Source organism: Trachypithecus francoisi, unplaced genomic scaffold (assembly GCF_009764315.1).
Source record: "Trachypithecus francoisi isolate TF-2019V2 unplaced genomic scaffold, Tfra_2.0 Lachesis_group3, whole genome shotgun sequence".
In the NCBI taxonomy this organism is placed as follows: domain Eukaryota; kingdom Metazoa; phylum Chordata; class Mammalia; order Primates; family Cercopithecidae; genus Trachypithecus; species Trachypithecus francoisi.
The window spans coordinates 12560365-12585915 of NW_022681468.1; the positions used below are offsets into that span (position 1 = coordinate 12560365).

The window sequence follows — 25551 nt, forward strand, 5'->3', positions numbered from 1 at the left end:
TTATAATCCTCACGTGTGGAGGGAGAAGCCTGTAATCCCCACGAGTCCAGGGAGGGAGGTGATTGGATCATGGGAGTGGTTTCCCCCATGCTGTTCTCATGATAGTGAGTGAGTTCTCATGAGATCTGATGGTTTTATAATTGTTTGACATTTCCTCCTGTACACACTCTCTCTCTCTTGTCTGCTGCCAGTAAGACCTGTCTGCTTCTTCTTCCACCATAATTGTAAGTTTCCTGAGGCCTCCCCAGCCATGCGGAACCATAAGTCAATTAAACCTCCTTTGTTTATAAATTACTCAGTCTGAGGTAGTATCTTTACGGCAGTGTGAACACAGAGTAACACAGAATCAGTTCCTACATTCACTGGTTTTCCTTTCTTATTGCAAAAGCAACACGCACTGAAGCAAAACCCCAGGTAGAGGCTGGGGTTGGGCCATCTTATGGTAGTTGCCCTAACACTGAGCTAATATGATCCTAACCCCTACAGCACCAGGAACACTATTTCTGTTTGGTGAGTGATTGAATTCGTCTTATTCGTTTTTTTGTTTTTATTTTTGTTTTTAGTATGCTTTTTACATCGTTCACTTTTAAACCATTTTCATTTTTAAACCAAAAGTGGCATTTCAGGCCAGGCACAGTGGCTCACACCTGTAATCCCAGCACTTTGGGAGGCCAAGGCAGGTGGATCAGTTGAGGTCAGGACTTCGAGACCAGCCTGGCCAACATGGTGAAACCCTGTCTCTACTAAAAATACAAAAAATTAGCCAGGCAGGATGGCACGTGCCTGTAGCACCAGCTACTCAGGAGGCTGAGGCATGAGAATTGCTTGAACCCGGGAGGCAGAGCTTGAAATGAGCTGAGATCGTGCCATTGCACTCCAGCCTGGGCGCCAGAATGAGACTTTTCCAAAAAAAAAAAAAAAGTGGCATCTCAAATAAATGAGGCAAACAAATTGTGTTAAAACATTTATTTAAAATGCTTGGTTGGGGACAATCAGGTAGCCAGCTGAAAAACAGTGTAAATTAGAATCACTGTCATCCTTACACCAGGATCAATTCCTGATAGATCAAAGATTTAGACATAAATTGAAATCCTAAAATAAGAAGGATATAATGAATGTTTTAAAAATAATCTCATAATGAGAAAGACTTAATGCTAAAAATCTAGAAATGACTAAAGATAGATACATTCAACTACATAAACATTTTTAAAAGTATAATCAAATTTAAAAGGCAAATGACAAAGTACCAAAAATCTTGCCATTCACATCCTTAAATAGCTAATTTCTTCCATAAGTCATAAAATTCTGATTGACCCTAGGATAATGGTAGCTGCATGAATATTTCTTACACATCACCCCAACAAGCTATAAAATCAGCAGTAGGGCCGGGCGCGGTGGCTCACGCCTGTAATCCCAGCACTTTGGGCGGCCAAGGCGGGTGGATCATGAGGTCAGGTGATCGAGACCACAGGGAAACCCCGTCTCTACTAAAAATGCAAAAAATTAGCCGGGCGCGGTGGCGGGCGCCTGTAGTCCCAGGTACTCGGGAGGCTGAGGCAGGAGAATGGCGTGAACCCGGGAGGCGGAGCTTGCAGTGAGCCGAGATCGTGCCACTGCACTCCAGCCTGGGGGACAGAGCTAGACACGGTCTCAAAAAAAAAAAAAAAAAAAAAAAAAAAATCAGCAATAGTACACATGAAACTACACATGACCTAAGTCTTCACCATTATATTACCACCTGAAATTGGAATCCCAGGAAGGGGAAGTTCAGGGGACAGGAAAATATTTTAAGAAATAACGGTTAAATTATTTTCTAAACATGATGAAAACTATAAATTCACAGTTCCAAGAAATTCAACAAGCCCAAAGCAGGAGAAAGAACACCAGCCAAGGTGCTCTTTTAATAATCAATAATTAAAAATCAATTTTAATAATCAAATTCCTTAAAACTAAGGATAAAGAGAAAAATCTTAAAAGCAGCTTAAAAAAAAAAGGATATATTACATACAAGGCACAAAGATAAAAATAAGGATTGATTTCTCATCAGAAATTATGCCAGCCAGCTGAAACGACACACAAAGAAAGGCATATTACCTCTGCCATATTTGTGCCCAGCATCTACAACCTAAAGTTGACATGATAAAATATCAGAACATTCCGAATTGAAAGACATTCTACAAACGATCTAGCCAGTGTTCTTCAAAAGGTCATAGGTCAAGAAAGACAAAACCTGAGAAGCTGTGCCAGACTCAAGGAGAATGAAGCAGTGTGACAGCCCAGTGCAACATGGGTTCCCGGATTGGATCCTGTTCAAGAAAAAAGGATATTAGTAGGACAACTGAGAAAAGTTTGAATAATGACAATATACAGAATCACTGTAATTTCCTGGTTTTGACCATTATACTGTGTGATATGGTTTGGCTCTGTGTCCCCACCCAAATCTTATCTTAAATTGCACTCCCATAATTCCCACATGTTGTGGGAGGAACCTGGTTAGAGATCATTTGAATCACGGGGGCAGTTTCCTCCATACTGTTCCCACATAGTGAATAAGTCGCATGAGATCTGATGGATTTATCAGGGGTTTCCACTTTTGCATCTTCTTCATTTTCTCTTGCCACCACTATGTAAGAAGTGTCTTTCACCTCCCACCATGATTCTGAGGCCTCCCCAGTCATGTGGAACTGTAAGTCCAATTAAACCACTTTTTCTTCCCAGTCTTGGGTTTGTCTTTATCAGCAGCATGAAAACAGACTAAAGAAGTAAATTGGGGCCGGGCGCGGTGGCTCAAGCCTGTAATCCTAGCACTTTGGGAGGCCGAGACGGGCGGATCACAAGGTCAGGAGATCGAGACCACCCTGGCTAATACGGTGAAACCCCGTCTCTACTAAAGAATACAAAAAACTAGCCGGGCGACGAGGCGGGCGCCTGTAGTCCCAGCTACTTGGGAGGCGGAGGCAGGAGAATGGCCTAAACCTGGGAGGCGGAGCTTGCAGTGAGCTGAGATCCGGCCACCGCACTCCAGCCTGGGTGACAGAGCCAGACTCCATCTCAAAAAAAAAAAAAAAGAAGTAAATTGGTACCAGTAGAGTGGGGCATTACTGAACAGATGCCCAAAAATGTGGAAGCAACTTTGGAACTGGGTAACAGGCAGAGGTTGGAACAGTTTGGAGGGCTCAGAAGAAGACAGGAAAATGTGGGAAAGTCTGGAACTTCCTAGAGACTTGTTGAATGGCTTTGACCAAAAGCCTGAAAGCGATATGGACAATAAGGTCCAGGCTGAGGTGGTCTCAGATGGAGATGAGGAATTTGTTGGGAACTGGAGCAAAGCTGACTCTTGTTATGTTTTAGCAAAGAGATTGGTGGCACTCTTCCCCTGCCCTAGAGATTTCTGGAAATCCGAACTTGAAAGAGATGATTTAGGGTATCTGGCAGAAGAAATTTCTAAACAGCAAAGCACTCAAGATCCGACTTGGGTGCTGTTAAAGGCATTCAGTTTTATAAGGGAAGCAGAGCATAAAAGTTTGGAAAATTTGCAGCCTGATAATGTGATAGAAAAGAAAAACCCATTTTCTGAGGAGAAATTTATGCTGGCTGCAGAAATTTGCATACGTAATGAGGAGCAGAATGTTAATCCCCAAGACAATGGGGAAAATGTCTCCAGGGTATGTCAGAAGTCTTCACGGCAGCCCCTCCCATCACAGGCCCAGAAGTCTAGGAGAAAATGGTTTCATAGGCTGGGTTCGGGGTCCCCATACTGTGTGCAGCCTAGGGACTTGGTGCCCTGTGTTCTAGCCATTCCAGCCAGGGCTGAAAGAAACCAATGTAGAGTCAGGCCATGGCTTCAGAGGGTGCAAGCCCCAAGTCTTGGCAGCTTCCATGTGGTAGAACTTGCAAGTGCACAGAAGTCAAGAATTAGGGTTTGGGAACGTCTGCCTCAATTTCAGAACATGTGTGGAAACGCTTGGATGCCCAGACAGAAGTTTGCTACAGGGGAGGGATGCTCATGGAGAACCTCTGCTAGGGCAATGCAGAAGGAAAACGTGGGGTTGGAGCCCCCCCACACAGCATCTCTATGGGGGCACTGCGTAGTGGAGCTGTGAGAAGAGGGCCACTGTCCTCCAGATCCCGGAATGGGAGATCCACCGACAGCTTGCACCATTTATCTGGAGAATTCACAGACACTCAACACCAGCCCGTGAAAGCAGCGGGGAGGGAGGATGTGCCCTGCAGGGGGCACTGCGTAGTGGAGCTGTGAGAAGAGGGCCACTGTCCTCCAGATCCCGGAACGGGAGATCCACTGACAGCTTGCACCATTTATCTGGAGAATTCACAGACACTCAACACCAGCCCGTGAAAGCAGCGGGGAGGGAGGCTGTGCCCTGCAAAGCCACAGGGGCAGAGCCGCCCAAAACCAAGGGAACCTATCTTTTGCATCAGTGTGACCTGGATGTGAGACCTGGAGTCAAAGGAGATCATTTTGGAGCTTTAAAATTTGACTGACCTGCTGGATTTCAGACTTGCATGGGCCCTGTAACCACTTTATTTAGGCCAGTTTCTCCCATTTGGAACAGCTGTATTTACCCAATGCCTGTACCCCCATTGTATCTAGGCAGTAACTAGCTTGCTTTTGATTTTACAGACTCATAGGCAAAAGGGACTTGCCTTATCTCAGGTGAGACTTCGGATTGTGGACTTTGGGGTTAATGCTGAAATGAGTTAAGACTTTGGGGGACTGTTGAGAAGGCATGATTGGTTTTGAAATGTGAGGACATGAGATTTGGCAGGGCCAGAGGTAGAATGATATGGTTTGGTTCTGCATCCCCACCCAAATCTCATCTTGAATTGTACTCCCATAATTCCCATATGTTGTGGGAGGGACCCAGTGGGAGATCATTTGAATCATTGGGGTGGTTCCCCCATACTGTTCTTGTGATAGTGAATAAGTCTCACAAGATATGATGCCTTTATTGGGGGTTTCTGCTTTTGCATCTTCCTCATTTTCTCTTGCCGCCACCATGTAAGCAGTGCCTTGTAAGCATGCCTCCCACCATGATTCTGAGGCCTCCCCAGCCACGTGGAGCTGTAAGTGCATTTAAACCTCTTTTTCTTCCCAGTCTCGGGTATGTCTTTATCAGCGGCATGAAAATAGACTAATACACTGTGGTTATGTACTATAGTCCTATGATATGTTCATATTTGTGGAAGCTGGGTAAAGGGTAAATGGCAAAAACATGATTTTTGCAAATTTTTGTAAGTTTAAAGTTATTTCTAAATTAGAAGTTTAAAAAGAAGAAATCACATAAGCCATAACACAATGGGAAGATGTCTTTAAATTTCGAGGCAGAAGGGATGTCTGGAAATCAGCGAGAAATTTGCACGTGTGCATGCATGTGCATGTGCATGTGCGTGTGTATGTTGCAAGGACTTGGAAAGCCCTTTTTTTCTTACCTCTCTACTACTGTAGGGAAAGGCTAAACTTGACCTCTTCCCATCTTAGTTCTTTGTTGGGATGGACTCCTGTAACAAAAGACAGACAAGAGAAAAATCAGTTTATAACATGGGCCATGCACTTCACACAGGAGAAACCTGTATAAAAAGCAACTCAAAATGGTGCCTTAGAACTCCACTTATCTTTAATAAAGGGCAATAAATTAGTAGGAAAATCATGGGATGGGACAAGGGAAGTGGTTTTATGCTTCCAAGGGCAGGAAATCACGGAAGGTAAACATATGGGAGGAAACCTTGTTTACATAGTCCTCTGGTGCCATCTCTGGGTTGATAAGAGTCTAGAGTCACCTCCAGTAAAGGGGAATTTTTATCTGTCTAGGAAGAAAGGAGGAAAGATAGAGAAAACTTTTTCTCCATTTGCTGCTTAATTACCTTCAGTTCAAAAATAATTTTTATATCAGAAATGCATATTTAGGGTATATTGGTCCATTTTCACACTGCTAATAAAGACATACCCAAGACTGGGTAATTTATAAAGAAAAAGAGGTTTAATGGACTCACCATTCCACATGGTTGGAGAGGACTTACAATCATGGCAGAAGGCGAAAGGCAGGTCTTACGGTCTTACATGGCAGCAGGCAACAGGAAGAATGAGAGCCAAGCGAAAGGAGTTTCCCCTTATAAAATCATCAGATCTCATAAGACTTACTCACTACCACGGGAACAGTATGGGGGAAACACCTCCATGATTCAGTGATCTCCCACTGGGTCCCTCCTACAACACGTGGCAATTATGGAAGCTACAATTCAAGATGAGATTTGGGTGGAGACACAGCCAGATCATATCAGGGGGTAACATAGACTGGTTTCCTTTACTATCCACCTACCCAAGCACCTTCTTCATAGGATCCACACAAAGTAAACTCTTGCAGTTCTCTCGTTGTTTCCCGGATTCTGCTTTTGGTCTCACAGGACTGCCCTAACACTTGTTTTTCAGATGTTTACCCTTGTAGGTCTCTGGACAAATTTGCCTTAGAAGCCCCTCGATGTCACCCTGAAGAGTGGCTTTCAGAAGTTGTGCCTCCTGCCTGAGGGGAGTTCCAGGAAGGGTTCTGCATCACCTGTGAGTTTATCTGGGTCACCAGAGGCCTTCCCGTCAGAGCTTTCCCAATCGTTTTCGGCCAAGGAGTGTGAGAAGCTAAAGTTCATAACAACTAGAAGTCAGACAGCCTGCTTTAACTCTAACAGGAAAGGCATTCATGGTGGGGCCTGAATATCTTCCTTTGTAAAATCAAAGCCTGGAGACAGGGTTACTTACTTCTGAGGTTCAATCTGGCTCTAACATTATGCAACAAATGCCATTCCTGTAGCACTTCCTTCCTATCGGGCGAGGTACTAAACTCCACAAGCACCACTTCAGTTCATCCTTCCAGAAGTCCTAATGGCTCAGCCTGGGGAGCCCCATTTTATAGATTGGGAAACTGAGGCTAAGAGAGGTTAGGTAGCTTGCTCAGGGTCATGCTGCTGGTAAAAGAGCTCAGGCTACAGTGCTAGGCACTGAGTTTTCTCACTTTCCCATCTAACTGGAGGGCTAAAGGTCAAAGAGTGGTTGGCTCCCTTGCTGGGAGGTGTACAGGAATAACGTCATCGCTGAAGGAGGGGGACTTCTGAGCCACACCTTGGGGTCCAGGGCTCACAGCCTTAGGAGCAAGATCATCCACGTACTTCCTGGTTCCTTGGTGCTGATGAGATATTCATAGGACAGAGTCTGAGTTCTGGCCATTTAACAGAGGAAGAAAGGCCGATTTGGTGAGGTTAACTTACATCCCAGCAGCTAGGAATTGGGAGCGGAGGACCTCAGATTCACACCAGGGCAGGAGGCAATGGCCTGATTGAAGTCTTCACAATTTTTCCAGTATACTCTGCTGCCTTCCTTTGTAAGGATCCATTTCTGAAACCCTGTGCCCTGGCCGGACACGGTGGCTCATGCCTCTGTAATCCCAGCACTTTGGGAGGCAAAGGCAGGTGGATCACAAGGTCAGGAGATCGTGACCAGCCTGGCCAACATGGTGAAACCTCGTCTCTACTAAAAATACAAAAATTAGCTAGGCATAGTGGCGGGCACCTGTAAGCCCAGTTACTCGGGAGGCTGGGGCAGGAGAATCGTTTGAACCCAGGAGGTGGAGGTTACAGTGAGCCGAAATCATGCCATTGCATTCCAGACTGGGTGACAGGGCAAGACTCCATCTCAAAATAAATAAATAAATAAATAAATAAATAAATAAAAGAAGCCCTGTGCCCTAAGACCTGCCCACTCGCTAGCTCCGCTCAGACATTTAGCAAAGCAGACACCTTCCCAAGCCTGGAGGAAGCAGCCCCTGCTTTTTGTGAATCCACAATCCCTCAGCTGCAGAGCTCGACCTGGATGGGCAGGCCAAGGCTGGCTCATATGCATGGTGTGGGTCCAGCCTGGCCCCTCTACACCCTCACTTTCACCTCTTAAAGAACTGCCTATCAACAGAGCAGGTACTGCCCGAAAGGAACACTCTGGAAACTTGTTGGGATACTACTGCTCTTCACAAACATTTGTGGGGAGTACTACTAGCATTTAAGGATTGAGGGTGAGCAATGCCAGACATACCAGAACACGCAGGGCAGTCTCCCACGATGAAGAGGCCGCCAGGTCCCCCAGGATTCACATGTCCACCTCAAGTTCACGTGGCATTATCTGAGCCTAGACTCTCAGTCCTGGGGCTGCTATGTTTCATATAAAAATACAATATTTGGGCCGGGCGTGGTGGCTCAAGCCTGTAATCCCAGCACTTTGGGAGGCCGAGACGCGCGGATCACGAGGTCAGGAGATCAAGACCATCCTGGCTAATACGGTGAAACCCCGTCTCTACTAAAAAATACAAAAAACTAGCCGGGGGAGGTGGCGGGCGCCTGTAGTCCCAGCTACTCGGGAGGCTGAGGCAGGAGAATGGCGTAAACCCGGGAGGCGGAGCTTGCAGTGAGCTGAGATCCAGCCACTGCACTCCAGCCTGGGCGACAAAGCGAGACTCCGTCTCAAAAAAAAAAAAAAAAAAATACAATATTTATCCAAGGTTTTACTACACACTGCATTTTCTGTGAAGACAATGACCGTGTAAATCAGGGAAAGATCTGTATTTTATTTGTTTGAAATTTTACCAAGCATTATTTACCATTTTGAAAACTCTGTCCCTGGTAGTAACATTGGTTGTCGTGTTGACTGGCCAGCAGTGAGCATCTTACATGCGGCCTCCAGCGGGCTCCATATTGGATGGCCTCACTGACCTGCCCAGGCCCTTAGACCACAGCACTGCCATATTCAGGGACACATTATTCTCTTTTATTATGCCTCTACATTATCGTTACAGCATTATTTTTTTTAATTTTGTGGGTAGGTTATGTTAGCTATACATTTCACTTCAAGGGTAGTAGTAAGGGACACATAACAAAATATTTATTTACATATTTTAAAAAAGAGAGTCTGCGAAGTCTGAGAAGCTTTGCCATAAAGGGTCTCCACCAGCCTCAACTCTGAGTACCCGAGGATTCAGTCTCAAGTACAGAAACATTGCAAAGCAGGAAATTTACCTTGAAAGGAGCTATGTACTCTAAGTAGTGATTTACCTGTCTGCTTCCCACACTGGACTAACTTGGGGGCTGAGAGAGCAGGTCCTGAACATCTCTGCTGTGCCCCCAACCCACATTCCCACAGTGTCCAGTACTGGGTTGGGGACTCAGGAAGCATACATGGGATCCCCCAGTGCCTTCTTTCTTGAGATGTTCAGCACCTAGAACAGCTCAAGAGAAATCCCCAATGTGCCACCCAGAAGGAGCTGAATCTTACTGGGGCGAAGCCTTGAGTTGCAAGGCAGAAGCTCTCGTGATGGGATTTGGGTCATATTCTGGGTTACAGGAGGAGCTGGGGAGTATGGGAAGCCTCCCACTTGGTCTTTGGTTTTCTGGAAACTCCACCATCACAAGCAGGATGTTAATCAGTAACCGTCCCATAGGGAATCATACTTTGGAATAGCAAATATTTGCTGAAGGTTCTGGGCTGCAAAGCTGAAGCTTTGGTTTCTGCTATGAATGAAGGACATTTTCAGGACCCAAGGCCACACACTGGTAAGAGGCAGTGGGTTACAGGAGACCTTCAACGAATAACCAGGGAGGGACCAGGAGAGATGATATCATCTCTGGGTGGGCTCCAACGTGAGGGCTGCGTGGCTGAGCAGTGCAAAGGCCTCAATCCTGTACTCCATGGGGACTGCACATACAGACGGGGAGCTGGAGTGGAGTGAGTGGTGAATTATAGACACAGGGGGATCCTCTGCAGGAAGGAGGCCAAGGGAAAGAAGCTTGAAAGGCTTGATATTTCACCCACCGCAACTCACTGCCGGAGTAAGCAGGGCTCCCCTTCCCAGGGCTGAGGGGAGGAGGGGGTGTGTGCTCTCCCAGGGCTGAGAAGTGGCAGGTGAGCTGGTGGTTCTTTAACTGCCCGGGCTCTGTCTAGGAAGGTGCGTCCTCACCATGCTGGATGGTGTCCTAGTCCAGGAGCGCCCCCTGAACTCCTGGCCTAGACTCCGAAGGGTTGGGTAGATGAGCAAAGACCTTACAAAGACCTTAGCGGATACCCGTTCAGGAGCACCCAGGAATTACTGGGCTACCACTCTGCAGACTGTAGGACAAGCTTCAAGAACAGGAAGGTAAGACTCAGCATTTGGAAGCGGTGACATCTGGTTGGCGTGCTGGACTAATTTCCTGACTACGGTGACAGGGAGAACTAACCTTGAATTGAGGAGTATTCTGTGTAGTCTTTTTTTTTTTTTCTGAGACGGAGTCTCGCTCTGTCGCCCAAGCTGGAGTACAGTGGCCGAATCTCAGCTCACTGCAAGCTCCGCCTCCCAGGTTCACGCCATTCTCCTGCCTCAGCCTCCCGAGTAGCTGGGACTACAGGCGCCCGCCACCTCGCCCGGCTAGTTTTTGTATTTTTTAGTAGAGACGGGGTTTCACTGTGTTAGCCAGGATGATCTCGATCTCCTGACCTTGTGATCCGCCCGCCTCAGCCTCCCAAAGTGCTGGGATTACAGGCTTGAGCCACCGCGCCCGGCCTCTGTGTAGTCTTAATGTAGAAAGTAGCATTAAATGATGCCATGTAATCATCTTAGCTCAGGCTCCTCTAACAAAACACCACGGACTGGGTGGCTCCAACGGCCATTGATTTTTCACAGTTTTGGAGGCTGCAAGTCCGAGTCAGGGTGCCAGTGTGGCCGGATTCTGGAGGGCTGCCTTCTTGGCTTGCAGATGGCCATCTTCTCACCGTGTCCTCCCGTGGCAAGGAGGTGCGGAGGGGAAGTCTGGTCTCTCTTCTTCTTATAACAGCACTACTGCTATCACAGGAGCCTTGCCCTCATGACCTCATCCAAACCTAATCACCTCCCAAGGGCCTCAACTCTACTGCAATCACAACGGGGGTTAGGGCTTCAACTTATGAATTCTGGGGGGACACATTCAGCCCATAACAATAAAAGCATGAAACGGGACTGCGTCTACACTGAAAGAGCTATTTCCCCAACATTTACAATACTTGAGTGACCTATTGAACACGGGCTTGCCATTTAGAGTCAAAAAGAGTTTCCTCAACAGTGTCCTTTGGGAAACACAGTGGAAGTATTTCACTGCTTCTTTAAGGTAGAGGGCAGTGCCGTTCAGACTGCAGAGTGAGGCCCTGAATTCCAGGGTGCCATTCAGCCTAAGCAAGGAGCAACATGCTGGGCCCTGGCGCTGGAGGCGGTTTTGTCCCACGCATAGATAAGGACTCAGTCCCTGCATCAGGGAGAAGACGCCTGGGAGTTCCCCGCCTGTCACATTTTGCTGCAGGTGACCTTGGTCAAGAATAAGGGTCTCTGCGGATAGGAACTCTCATGAGGCCCGCAGCATCCACCCTGCGCTCACTGGGCTGGGTGGCCGACCCCACGCAGACCCTCCCAGGGCAGTGGGCCCAGAGAGAGGATGAGGGAGGGCAGGTGTCCTGGGGGTCCTGCCCAGTCAGCCTCTGGGATCAGGCCTGCAATGTGGCTGAACACCAGAACTGAGTTGGGACACAGCCAGGTGGCCCAGCCCAGCCCCAAGCCATGTATTTGGATGGAAATCATGCAAGTGTTCGGGAGCCAGGCTCTGTGTCCAAGGATGTGGAGGGAGCCTAAAAGGCAACAGAGAAGGGGACAGCTAATGGTGAGGAAGTGTGGCTCCCACGCTGTGCAGCCTGGGTCAGTGAGAGCCGGCACGCAGCCCAGGTGACTGTGAGGGCTCTATGAGGCCACAGTGGAGGGAGCCCAGCAGTGGGTTGCATGAATTGCGGGGCCTCCTGCTACCTGGGAGCCGCAGCTATAGGAAGGAAGGAAGACCTCCAAGGAACTGTGTGGCAGAGGTGCAGTGTGAAGAGAATTTTGATCAAAAATCCAGGGAAGCTCCAACACTTTCCCCCTTCCTTGCCTAACAGGCATGCAGGCACTCCAATCCCCAGCCAAACAGGGCATAGGCAAGGCCGGTCACCCATCTGGATGGGCAGCCTGATGGCCGGAGGGTCAGGGCAATGAACGAAGCAGATCAGGGAAAGGTGCATGAGGACCCCTGATTCCACCTGCTCAGACCCCCACCTTTTGTGCTGCCTCCTGCTCCCAGAGCGGGCTCTCTTGCCCTAGCCCTCAGGAAGGAGATGGGATGAATAAAAAAGGGGTCAGGACCGAGAGCTGCCTGACAGCCGGGCAGGGAATGGGAACTAGAGGAGGTTTTGCTCTGTGAAATAATGTCCCCTCATTGGGTGAGCAAATGTCACCCACACTTGCTTCAGGTCTCCCTGGGACAGGGCTAACCTACTTGAGCCACAGGAAGGAGGCAGGGTCCCTGAAGAAGCTTTTACTATCCACTAAGACACTTTAGGAGGCATTAAAACCATCTCTATCCTCTTCTCTCCACAGGAAGTCTTGCAGCTGAAGGGAGGCACTCCTTGGCCTCTGCCGCTGACCACATGAAGGTGGTGCCAAGCCTCCTGCTCTCCGTCCTCCTGGCACAGGTGTGGTTGGTACCCGGCTTGGCCCCCAGTCCTCAGTTGCCAGAGGCCCCAGCCCCTCAGAACCAGACCAGCGGGGTAGTGCAGGCTCCCGGGGAGGAAGAGGAGGATGAGGAGGAGGCCATCGAGAAGGCCGGTGAGGAGGAGAAAGCCTGGCTGATAGCTAGTGGGCAGCAGCTTGCCAAGGAGACTTCAAACTTCGGATTCAGCCTGCTGCGAAAGATCTCCATGAGGCATGATGGCAACATGGTCTTCTCTCCATTTGGTGTGTCCTTGGCCATGGCAGGCTTGATGCTGGGGGCCACAGGGCCGACCAAAGCCCAGATCAAGACAGGGCTCCACTTGCAGGCCCTGAACCCCACCAAGCCCGGGCTCCTGCCCTCCCTCTTTAAGGGACTCAGAGAGACCCTCTCCCACAACTTGGAACTGGGCCTCACACAGGGGAGTTTTGCCTTCATTCACAAGGATTTTGATGTCAAAGAGCTCTTCCTCAATTTATCCAAGAGGTATTTTGATACAGACTGTGTGCTTATGAATTTTCACAATGCCTCACAGGCCAAAAGGCTCATGAATCATTACATTAACAAAGAGACTCGGGGGAAAATTCCCAAACTGTTTGATGAGATTTATCCTGAAACCAAATTAATTCTTGTGGATTACATCTTTTTCAAAGGTACTTTGATAATATTCTGCTCTCCCAAGGCCACAGGGTCCTGCAACTGTCTCTCCCTTTCCTTCCGTTAGGTCAGCATATGGTTAACGCTAAATGATTTTCTATGAATGTGTTTTCAGGTTTCAAATACAGATTGATACACATATTGAACAATGCCAGACGCTGTCACTTGAGGCCCTGCCCTGGCATCCTATGTGCTTGTAGTCCTTATAATTTTCACAGCACTCTACACAGCTCCCCTCTGACATTTAGAAGCACAGGGTCATTCCAAAAAGAGGCGGTTGGGGGGATTATCTGGGGGATTTAGAAGTGAATCATTGCTCCTTCATTTTTACTTTTTTGACCAGCTCTCTGCCCTTAGCTTCTTATTATAGAAAATAGCGACACTCCACCTACTATAGAGTTAAAATGAGACAATGAATGTAAAGTGCCCAGATGGGCTTGGCACATAGCAGACACTGAGTATCTAGGGTTTACTTGTTCTTCCTGCCAATCAGCAGGTAGAGCAGGAGTTGTTGTCTCCTTTCTAAAGATGAAACCAGCTCAGAGAGGTTAGCCTGATCAAGGTCACACAATAAGCAGCAGAGGCAAAACCCAAACAAGAACCTCCTGACCTCCTGATCCTAGGTTCTGTCCAGCCCTGCCTCCCTAATGGGGTACTAGATATGGGCTGGATGCCACTTTCGCAGAGCTGGCACCAGACTTGCAAAGCCCTGGCAGGGGAAGCCACTTTACAACCAGCCAGGCCACACCCCCAGGGCAGACATTTGTGTAGAGTCATGTACCTGCCTGCTGGTGGCCTCTGCATTGTGGGGCCTTCTCTCAGAACCACATTAAACAGTGGGTAAGTGAGAAGTGTCACTCCTGCCACCTTGGACTCTGCATGTGCTTGTGCCTGGTGTGAATGAGACAAAATGGCAGTCAGAGGTGCCAGGCAAAGGCTTTTCTCTAAGCTGGAGCCAACTATGAGGGAACGACTGTGGATTCTGTTCGGGTCCAGGAAAATGAGGGAAGCCAGAGATTGTTAGGAGACATTTCCCTGCTTTCGTGTGCGATTCCCAATAGGGCCTGCAAGTGGAGCTGTATTTTGTTAGCTGGGCTAGAGGCCGGGGAAAAGCTATTTTGGAGAAATTTATTTTGCCTGCCTGAGCTGTGGAAAAGCAAACCCAATTAGGGAACGCCTTGGAACGAGAAGTGAGATAGAAGGTTCCCTCTTTATTATTTGAGCAAGAACAATGCTTTTCAAAGAGGGGGTTTCTGCAATGAGTTCTTCTCTCACTTGTTCAGGGAAATGGCTGACCCCATTTGACCCTGTCTTCACCGAAGCCGACATTTTCCACCTGGACAAGTACAAGACCATTAAGGTGCCCATGATGTATGGTGCAGGCAAGTTTGCCTCCACCTTTGACAAGAATTTTCGTTGTCATGTCCTCAAACTGCCCTACCAAGGAAATGCCACCATGCTGGTGGTCCTCATGGAGAAAATGGGTGACCACCTCGCCCTCGAAGACTACCTGACCACAGACTTGGTGGAGACATGGCTCAGAAACATGAAAACCAGGTACAACTCTTGCCCACATCCTATACGAACTCTACCTTTCCATACTTTCAAACACTCAGCAGAATTTCGTTGAATGCACCGTGGTTTAATGCCCATCTCCTCCAGTGAGCTATAAGCTTCCTGAGGGCAGGGCAGCATTTGTCTTTTTTTCCACTCTATCCCCAGCATCTGTCACAGAGTGCCTGGCTGATTCATTCATTGAGTCCACCAGTATTTCACGTTCTGCTACTGTGATAAAAGTATGATGCCAGGAATTCATCAGCAAACAAAACAGGCAAAATTAGTCTGTCCTCATGGAGCTTACATTCCATTGAAGGAAGACAAAGAGCAAATTAAAAATAGGTAATAATGCAGGGAAGGGGACAGGGAGCATCATCAGGATGCAGATGGAGGTTAGGGAAGGCCTCTCCAAGAAGGTAACAGTAAGCAAACATCTGAAGATGAAGGATAAACCATGGGGATATATTCGGGGAGAGAAATGTTATGTTACAGGCAGAATTGTACCTGGGAGTGTACCTGGTGGGTTTGAAGAAGAGCAAGGAGGCAAGTGTGGCTTCAGCAGTTGGAGATGAGATCACAGTGGAACCAGGGGCCCAGTCACCAGGATCTCACCTTACAGTCCCCAGAAAAGACTTGGGCTTTTCCTGGGAGAGGCAGCAAGCCACTGGATGGTTCTGAGTAGAGAAGCAACCTGATTTGACTTCTGTTTTTAAAGGATCACAGAAGCTCCCGTGTTGATAAAAGACACTAGGGGGTAAGGATGGATGGAAGCAAGGGAGACTGGTTAGAAGGTTACTAGCAATCCACGTAGAGCTGCTCCTACCTGGACTGCGGTGGTGATAATGGTAGTGGAAGTGATGAGAAGTTGCTGGATTCTAGATCTATCAGGAAGTGAGAGTTGGCAGGATCTGCTAATGGACTGCATGTGGGTGAGAGAGGTGTCAAAGGTGATTGCAAAGTTTTTGGCCTTAGCAACTGGAAGGACGGATTTGCTATTTACTGAAATGGGGAGGAACAGGTCTGGGGTAAGTGCAGAAGTTCAGTCTTAAACACTTAGATCAGAAATATCTATTAGACATCCGAGTTGAGATGTCAAGACGACAGGTGGATCTGGAGTCTAGGGTGAGGTCCAGGCCGGAGATATAAATTCAGTCATCAGCATAGAACTAGAATCTAGATGCATGACAGGGTTGGGGTCTGTACATAGAGAGGAGAGGAACAGAAAGCAGAGTGGGCACTCAAATGTCTGCCCAGTAAGTTAATACACCTATTGGAGTACAAGGAAAACGGCTGCAATATAAATTCCATGGCTATGGCTTCTGAATCCCATGACTCAGATTTTGGCAGAGACGAGTCCAGCTAAAGGTCCCTGGGGTTAGTTTTATCTTTATTATTCTTCTTTCATTTTTCTTCATATCTTTAGCACCTAACAAAGAACCCCAAACATCATAAGCCCTCAAGAAATGTTTGCTGAAGGAATAACTTTATAAATTAATCTTCAAGACACGTCATGTCCTCAATTTTTTTTTTTTTTTTTTTTTGAGCCACAGAACTCATCTTTCCAAGCAACATATTTTCAAAGGAGGACTCTAGTATACAAAATAGATGGTATCAGAGTTTCTCTGGCTAAAGATGGGGAGGGGTTTAAAGTTTTCTTTGCTCCCCTTCCCATCCATCCCCAGACTCCTTGGGTCTGTAGAATCCAGGAGCTGAAAACAGTCATCATCCAGGAGTCTGCAGGATTGCTGAAAGCAGCTGTTATCTCAGGTTGTTTTTAAAACATAGGCAAATGAACACATAAGTACTTTGCTAAAGAGAATGTGAGTCATTGGCTGAGGAATAAAACTCCTTCCCTGAAGCTGAAGTACTACTTGATAAGCTAGAAATAATTTCCCTGAGCTAGGCCATTGTAAGAGAATGGCATGAACTTCATAGTCAACTGAAAGACTCATTAATGGAAACAATCTTAAAGAACAAAAATTGTGACCTTTTTGGTGCCATAGACTATCGCTTTGCCTACATTTCACCATTATCTGTACTTGTATCACAGAAACATGGAAGTTTTCTTTCCAAAGTTCAAGCTAGATCAGAAGTATGAGATGCATGAGCTGCTTAAGCAGATGGGAATCAGAAGAATCTTCTCACCCTGGGCTGACCTTAGTGAACTCTCAGCTACTGGAAGAAATCTCCAAGTATCCCGGGTAAGTCAGGATCTTTCATCAGAGCCCAACCTCAGCATGAAATGTCACCAACACAAATGTTTTTACAAACCATTTAACTTTGATAAAATACCTAAGTGTAATGGAAAATTATATTTACATCCCAAATACTTGAAATAGCACCCAGGTTGGATGTTTTAAGAATTTCAAGCAACTTTATTAAAATACATTTTCAACTAATTTATTTTAAGCAGACCTCTCTCCTTCTGCTTAAGTGCTCAGGGAGAAATTTGCCCCTGAAGTAGAACTGGTTTACAGATACGTCATCATTTATGTTGAATACAACTTGAATAGTTCATGAAATTACACCACCTTTACAATGAAAGAAACCCCTAGACATCATCTAGCCCAACTTCTCCCTCCTTGTGGAAATCCCCTCCATAGCCCTATGAAATAGCCCTCCAACTTCTGTCTCTTCTTCTTCATGCTTCCAGTGATGGCAAACTCACCATTTCTTTGAAAAGCTGCCTAATCCACAACAGCTAAAATTGTTTATATATATATATGTGTGTGTGTGTGTATGTATATGTGTATATATACACACACATATATACGTAGATACACATATATACATACATATATATATATATAGAGAGAGAGAGAGAGAGAGAGAGAGACCTGTAACTTCTACCTCATACTTTTTGGTCCTAGTTCTATTTCTAAAACTAAGAACAAATTTAGTCACCATCCACATAGAATCCCTTCAGTTACTCAGTGTTTCTCAGTGGAAGGGTTCTTGGTTTTGAGGGGAACTGCTTGTTGTCCAGAGCAGTTGTGCATGTTGCAGGGAACTGGTTAGCATTGCTGACCCATGTTCACTAATGCCAGTAGGAAACTCCAGTCATCACTATAAAAATGCTCCCACACATTTCCAAATGGCAGCTACATCTCTCTACATTCTTCCTTAGCTGTGTGGTTTGGTTAATATTTTCTCTTACAATTGCAATTTTCAATTCCAAGAGAGACTAAAAATGGCATCCACTTAAGTAGGACACAGTAGGGTAACCGTGGCCTGGAATCAGGTTTTACCACCTCAAGAGAGATAAGACAAGTCATTAAAACAGTCCTGCAGACCAGCACCTGAAAGTGTTTCTGCTATGAACACATGAAAAACTGAAATGCACTGCTGATTTACAAAGGGTCATCATGAGATTTAAATTGTAAACCATGAAATAGTCTCCCTCTGTTTGCTCTGGGGAGTTAATTCTCCTCTAGGAAATCAGGGAATTTCCTGGAGTGAAAATCAGTGTATGTTTTTATTATCTATTATAACACAGTAATTATATAGGTACATCACTCATATCACATCCTGTTTCTGTAAAAAAGGGTCTCCCAAACATAGCAAGCAACCACAATATAGGCAGCCAGAATTCAGGAAGGCTCCAGGGACCCCTGGGCTTGGCCCAGAAAATGCCTCAGAGTAGTACCAGGTGCTGGGAAGCTGATACGGAAGACTAGCCATTCCCTGCCTCCACCTTGCCTGCCAAAAGGAAAGTCAGAGGACTCCAGGGATCCAGGCAGCTTGAAAACCTTTTAGGAGCACCAGCTCAGCTCAACAATTAGTAGCATAAAGCACACGCTCAATAAAGATTTGATGCATGAGTGCATCCTAAGTCCAGGCCCGGAATGTGTTTCACGTATTCCACAATACTTCACGTTGGGTTCCTGAGGTCTTCTGGTATTGTTGGAGACTCCTGTGCAGTCCCTGGTGAAACCCCAGACCACTGCTCTTAATGTAGATGGGCCTGCTCCACTAAATCCCAGTAGCATGACCCCATGGGTAGGACCACTGTGAAGAATTTCAAGGGGCTCATTTAATTCCTCCTTTGCACTGCCACACAAATGGTTTTTCACACTACTTCCTTTTCCAGGTTTTACAAAGAACAGTGATTGAAGTTGATGAAAGGGGCACTGAGGCAGTGGCAGGAACCTTGTCAGAAATTATTGCTTATTCCATGCCTCCTGTTGTCAAAGTGAACCAGCCATTTCATTTCATGATCTATGAAGAAACCTCTGGAATGCTTCTATTTCTGGGAAGGGTGGTGAATCCGACTCTCCTATAATTCAGGACATGCATAAGCACTTCGTGCTGCAGTAGATGCTGAATCTGAGGTATCAAATCCACACAGGATACCAGCAATGGATGGCAGGGGAGAGTGTTCCTTTTGTTCTTAACTAGTTTAGGGCGTTCTCAAATACAGTAGTCCCCACTTATCTGAGGGGGATACATTCAAAGACCCCCAGCAGATGCCTGAAACGGTGGACAGTGCTGAACCTTAGATATCTTGTTTCCTACACATACATACCTACGATAAAGTTTAATTTATAAATTAGGCACAGTAAGAGATTAACAACAATAATAACAACATTAAGTAAAATAAGTTACTTGAACGCAGGCACTGCAATACCCTAACAGTCAAACTGACTATAGAGAAGGCTACTAAGTGACTCACAGGCGAGGAGCACAGACAGTGTGGAGACATTGGGCAAGGGGAGAATTCACATCCTGGGTGGGACAGAGCAGGACGATGCAGGATTCCATCCCACCACTCAGAATGGCATGCCGCTTAAAACTTTTAGATTATTTCTGGAATTTTTCATTTAATGTTTTCAGACCATGGTTGACCATAGTTAACTGAGACTACAGAAAGCAAAACCACGGATAAGGGAGGACTACTACAAAAGCATTACATTGATAATTTTTTTTAAAAGATGTTTGTGCAATCTGTCTGGTATTTTAAGCCTGTTTCTAACAGCCTTAGTTATTTGGCTGAAGACTAGCTGGGTAGAATATCTTCCTCTGTTGCTCACATATTTGGATTTTTAAAAAGTTGTAGATGAGAACACTATGTCGAGATAAAGCCTTTGGGCTTTATCTCCTTGAGTCATGTGCTTCTCTCTCTTTACTTCTCTCTGGTGCAACATAAGTGTTTTATTTTAATCTATTATGGAGTCATTTATTGCTGACTGACATCAGAAGAAAAATAGCTCTAATCAGTCCTGATCACAGCATCTACTTCCATGGTGCATCAAATCGCTTGGCAGAGGCATTGGCTGAACCACAGATCATCTAGTTCAATACCTTCATTTTACAAAGGAAAGAAAGAGGGACCCAGAAACAGGTCCACATTCTTACTTTCATGGGCCCTAGGCACTTTCAACCTCATAGACTCCTTTCCTTCATGAAGATATATATGTTTTATGGCTGCATTGGTAGAAAGATGAATATATTCGTCTTTTGAAATTACGTATCTGGCTTCAAAGTTATTTGTCTAGCATATGGCGATAAACAAAACACCTTCATAGGCCCTTACAGTACTGTCGGCCTTAGGCACTGTGTCTTCTGTATCTAGTGGATAAGTCATACCTTACATACCAGTGGGAAGAAAACACTTGTCCAAGGTCTTCCAGTGTAGCAATGGCAGAGTCAGAGGCCTACCTTTCCTGAGTCTAGTCCCCAAGCCCTTTTTACTCTTCCTTCCTTCCATCTAAAACATCTGATGGGGACCAGGTAAACAGCCTGAACTATAGCTACCCATGGGGGTTAAACAGAATATAAGTACAAACTTTGTCCCAGGGTGAAAAGGGAAATTGTAAATATCCCTGATCTTCCTTAGGCAGTCATTTTCTGTCACAGAAACAGAAAAGACCATATTCAGAGAATCCTGAATAGAACTAACTTACAGTGTCAACTATGTTAATTAAATGCCTAATTGGATTTCTGTCTGCTATCTAATGTTTAAAAAAATCTAAAATTCATTTATTGACTATTTAATATAGTTCAAAGTAATGTGAATAGGTAATAATATTAATATGCAGCCTAAATACAGACTTTTCGTCATTCCAGGTTTTGGAATGATGAAAAGTCAGTACTTAGACTGCATATTAATAAAATAAAATTCATTCCTATATTAATTCCAACAGCACTAATTGACACTTATGAAGGGACAGGCAATTCTAGGCCCTAGAGGGCCAAAGACAGAGGACTAACTCTAACTGACATTCTTAAGTCACCCTGTTTGTGTTCAATTAGTCAGATTTGTTTGTGGAAAAATAGTAGAGGAATAAAGTAGAATCCAGTCAAATTTCCCACTTTTAAGAGATGAAATCTGGAAAATTAAGTCTGTGAGAGCACTATACTCACTGAAATCAATATGGCCAAACCCAGTTATAAAAAGGTACATTATTATTGAAGGATTCACATAGTATGCAGATAAAAAACTCCTGCCTTCTTCCCACCATATACACTGCAAAGCAACAACAGCATAATAATTGTATTTAACATACTACTCTTTAAGGTAGAAAATGGACCTATTCTATGTTTTAAATATACTTTTTAATGTTCCCCCATATTTGCTTTAAGAAGTTCCTAAGACACTCAGTTTCAGATTTCCCGAGTACACAGGCATGACAGAAAAATGCAGACGAATAAAAAATGTAATTTACCTCACACAAATACACACACACACACAAATTCGGGGTTTCCAACTGAGCGGGGAAAATCTTAACATTGTACAAGTCTTCACTATATGTAAGTGTTGAGTTTTTTTGTTTTGTTTTGTTTTTGAGACGGAGTCTCACTCTGTCGCCCAGGCTGGAGTGCAATGGCGTGATCTTGGCTCACTGCAACCTCTGCCTCCCAGGTTCATGCCATTCTCCTGCCTAAGCCTCCCAAGTAGCTGGGCCTATAGGCGTCCACCACCACATCCGGCTAATTTTTTGTATTTTAAGTAGAGACAGGGTTTCACCGTGTTAACCAGGATGGTCTTGATCTCCTGACCTCATGATCCACCCGCCTCAGCCTCCCAAAGCTGGGATTACAGGCGTGAGACACTACACCCGGCCAAGTGTCGAGTCTTAAAAATTGTTCCTACACAGACACACTCAACCACACATTCTCACACATACATGCTGTAACAACTGAGAACAGGTTACTGACTTAATCTAATTCATTTTATCCTCACTGTAAAACTTCTACTCCAGTTGAAGAGCCTGTTTCATTTCAATTCAAAGATTTCTCATATATCCACTAATTGTATGGCAAAACTGACTCATCTCCAGACTAAGATATTCAAGCTCAGGAAGTCAAATAATAGAAATGATTTTTTTTAACGTGTATGAGGTTATAAAGAAAAATTTCATGTGCTCCTTATTTAACCTCTATTGAGTAAAATCCTTTATAGACCTATCTCCATTTCTGCAGTAACAGTGAGCTCTACAGTTAGCTGTAAGGCTAACTAGTGAAATTCTTGGACTTATTCTTAAAATGCAAGTTTTAGTAATTAACAAAATGATGATGAAGATGTTCCTTTTCCCTACAGCTACAGATGGAGGGAGATTTTTCTTTGCCATACAACTAGTTTAAAGGATTAATTTGATAAGCTGTTAAACTGAGAACTTTCACAAAAGTATCCATCTTGTTTTTGATATAAATGGAGATACATGTAGATATTCATAACTGTCACTAATTTGCTTTTTATACTGTTTCTATATATCTGTCCATGGAAATATAATTTTAACAAATATTTCAAAGATTTTAGGAAATGTCATGTTCTGTTAAAAACTTCCAAAAGTAATTTTGATTAATGGTTTTGATAATTTAATACCTAGGAGTAAGATTGTAATTGACTGCTCTACATTCCTGAACTTTATAAGCAGTAGTTGTTTTTCTCTGTCAAATCAGTTTCCCTTCTCCCATTTGCATCATGGGAAAGTAAAAGCTTATAATTCTGCTAAATTTATTATAACAAATAAATTGAAATTCTCCATTTTATTAAATTAATAGAATGCTATGAATCAAAGCACCAAAAAAACTGATGCAATTTTGATGTCTCATTCTGTACCAAATTCTCCAGATCTTAATATATTCAGTTCCACATTATTGGTGCTAGTAGGAGACATGATGAAAACAGTTAAATGAAATCCACAGTGAGTGTACTGATTACTTTAACCAGTACTGTCAAATTTCTCATACCTACTGAATTCTAACTACTGACAAAACAAGTAGTAACAATTCTGTTTACCTGGTTGTCTGTTGGCAAAGGATATTACGAAGAATCACTAAAAATAGCCAAAAAAGAAGCCATATGGAAGGAAAAAGGAAAACAAATGGCATGAAAAGGTCTCACACTGAGTAACTATGCTCTTATAGTTGACACTGGTATATTTCTTTTATTCACTACCTAAAACTGAACTATCTTACCCTTTAATTATAGAATAAAAACTGCAGGAGAGTATTTAAAACTTTTTTCACAAACACAGGTATCTCATTAACCTATGTTTTATTTTGAGTAAATTCATTATTCATTATTTCACATTATAAAAAAGAACCACACACACATATGCATTCACAAATTAGATCATCTTTATCATACATCGATACATTTTAAAAAACAAATATTTTCTAATATCAATATAGTTATATGCTGATTGCATTTTGAAATAGAGAAGCTGACAATAGCTTCATACAGTATATCTCAAGAACTGACAGTTTAAAATTAAGAACTGTATATATTCCACAGGCAAATTTTGATGGAAATATTAGCATTAGTACAAATAAACGCTGTTGACATAGCTTAAGCATGATAGCTTGGAGTAACAGCTGATTCAGACTAGATTCATCATTTTAAATTAAATAAGGACAAATACAATCTAAAATGTAAACAAAGTATTTATAAAATAAATTCTCTAGGAAATAAAGAAAATCATCAATCTATTATTTTTAAGGTATTTATAGCTCAAAGTTATCAGAAATCTTTGTGGAATTTTCATTGCCAAATTTAAATTTGGAAATGTCCGGGTACAACATATTGACACCACAATCCGGAGGGCTGCCAAAATCGCAGACGGCTATTTGCACCCTTTCAGTGTGACTTTTCAAGTGGGCTTGGAGAGTCATGAGAAAATGCAGTATCTTTCTTACCTTCCAAGTCCCCCTCCAAGTGATTATGAAGCTAGGACGATTTCAGCTGATGTAGACTTTCATACGATTTTTAAATGCTAAAACTTTAGAACAATTAAATAGCTGGTTTCCTGCACAAATAAATGCAGATTTGTCTCTTTTACAGCAGTGGTTAAAGCACATACCTAGAGATGTTTTTCATTACACTTCACTATAACACTGGAATTCTGTAACCACATTATTACTCAAGAAATATATATTATACCTCCTAGGGAATCTAATTTGAAATATGGAAAGTTTAACATCAGCTGTCATTATGTCTCTTTCCACTCATTAACAACAACAAAAAAAACCCAAAACTTAAAAACAAAGCCCCAGCCATTGCTTAGCTTTTGTGCACCAATCACATTATCTTCTGCTGCCTTTGTTTTGCCTTCTTCATCAAGCAGTTGATTTAAGGATTGGATTTTCTGGATTTTCTTTGGGAAGAAAGAAATGAAGGAAGAGAGGGAGGGTGGGGAAGGAGGGAATAAGAAAGGGAAAAAAAGAAAAAGATATGAAAAATGTCATTATGTGTACAAGTACACATATAATGTGTACAAAGTAAATTAAAAATATATAGATACTTTACTTTGAATAAATCTAATACATGAGAAGTCTGATTAATGGAAAAAATGAATTACACATTAAAGATTACTTGGAATTATCTTTACTTACCAAAAATTCTGTGTATATATAACATAGCATTCAATTTAAATCATCTTTTCCTACATTTTAAATTTTGTATAACCATAATGGAAGTTACACAGGCATAAATATATGAACTGCCTTAAGAGACAAGATATAATACATACCTATGCTTCCTTTAAGACACTAGTATTCCTAAATACCAAATGTGTCATCTCAATGACACTGAAAAGCTGAGGAATGTATCGCATAGAATTTGAGAAGCAAAAATTGAGATAATTTATACTTTCCAAAATCACCTCACAGGCTTATTTTAAATGAAAGGAACATATTTTCATTTGGATATAGCCTGTTTTGAATAGTGGATACTATTTTACAGAAGAAAGACCAATGTGGATATCATCACCTATCCAGCCATGTGGCAGTGTGCACTCAAGAGAGATCCATGTAAGTGCCACATCAGATGGAAATATAATTACAAACTTGTATATCCAGTCACAAGTTAAAAAAGCAACTGTGGATATCAACATTCCTCCTTTAGAATCAGAAAAGACTAAATAAACCTGATGTGATTTGTTATCAAAATGTTTGTTTCTAGAAAAAATTCAGTCTATGAAAAGGAAAAGCATGCTCAACAATGAAAGAACAGATAAAGAGAGTAATCTGAAATAAAGGAGAACCGGCATACATATACTGGGTTTCAACGGTCTTTACTGTAAAAAATGCCTATGGCATTTAGAAAAATATAATAAGTGGACAAGAGAATACATTACTTTTGATGTTACTAAATATGCTCTTCAACAGAAGAATTTCAGGGCAATCTTTTCTGAGGAAGAGGGTTTAGGGTAATAAAGAGGATTTCAGGGTCGGGCATGGTGGCTCAAGCTTGTAATCCCAGCACTTTGGGAGGCCGAGACGGGAGGATCACGAGGTCAGGAAATCGAGACCATCCTGGCTAAC

The 25551-nt window shown here is 43.8% G+C and overlaps 2 protein-coding genes and 1 long non-coding RNA gene across 6 annotated transcripts in view; 1 reads left to right on the top strand and 2 right to left on the bottom strand.

Moving 5' to 3' along the window:
• Positions 1–1969: 1969 nt before the first annotated feature.
• On the bottom strand, positions 1970–6086 carry LOC117071141. The gene is made up of 3 exons (XR_004432153.1): positions 6013–6086; positions 5452–5520; positions 1970–2306 (listed from the first exon to the last, which is right to left on the bottom strand). It is a non-coding gene; the product is annotated as an uncharacterized LOC117071141 (long non-coding RNA).
• Positions 6087–9516: 3430 nt separating this feature from the next.
• SERPINA10 (serpin family A member 10) lies at positions 9517–19946 on the top strand. 4 transcript variants are annotated; one of them, XM_033191483.1, is made up of 6 exons: positions 9647–9879; positions 9992–10184; positions 12459–13223; positions 14511–14784; positions 16835–16985; positions 18875–19946. In XM_033191483.1, exons 3-6 carry the CDS (start codon positions 12509–12511, stop codon positions 19064–19066), a joined length of 1332 nt encoding a protein of 443 aa, XP_033047374.1. In that variant the 5' UTR covers positions 9647–9879; positions 9992–10184; positions 12459–12508; the 3' UTR covers positions 19067–19946. The 4 variants fall into 4 exon arrangements, with proteins under 4 accessions (XP_033047373.1, XP_033047374.1, XP_033047375.1 ...); XM_033191482.1 differs by lacking the exons at positions 9647–9879; positions 9992–10184 and adding an exon at positions 9517–9603; XM_033191484.1 differs by lacking the exon at positions 9992–10184.
• A 3399-nt stretch (positions 19947–23345) lies between these two features.
• The window catches only part of PPP4R4 (protein phosphatase 4 regulatory subunit 4), a 107281-nt gene continuing 105075 nt past the window's right edge, over positions 23346–25551 (bottom strand). The window contains exon 25 of the mRNA XM_033191478.1: positions 23346–24383. Coding sequence (XP_033047369.1) covers positions 24359–24383 — 25 coding nt within the window. The 3' untranslated portion in view covers positions 23346–24358. The remainder of the gene's footprint in view (positions 24384–25551) is intronic.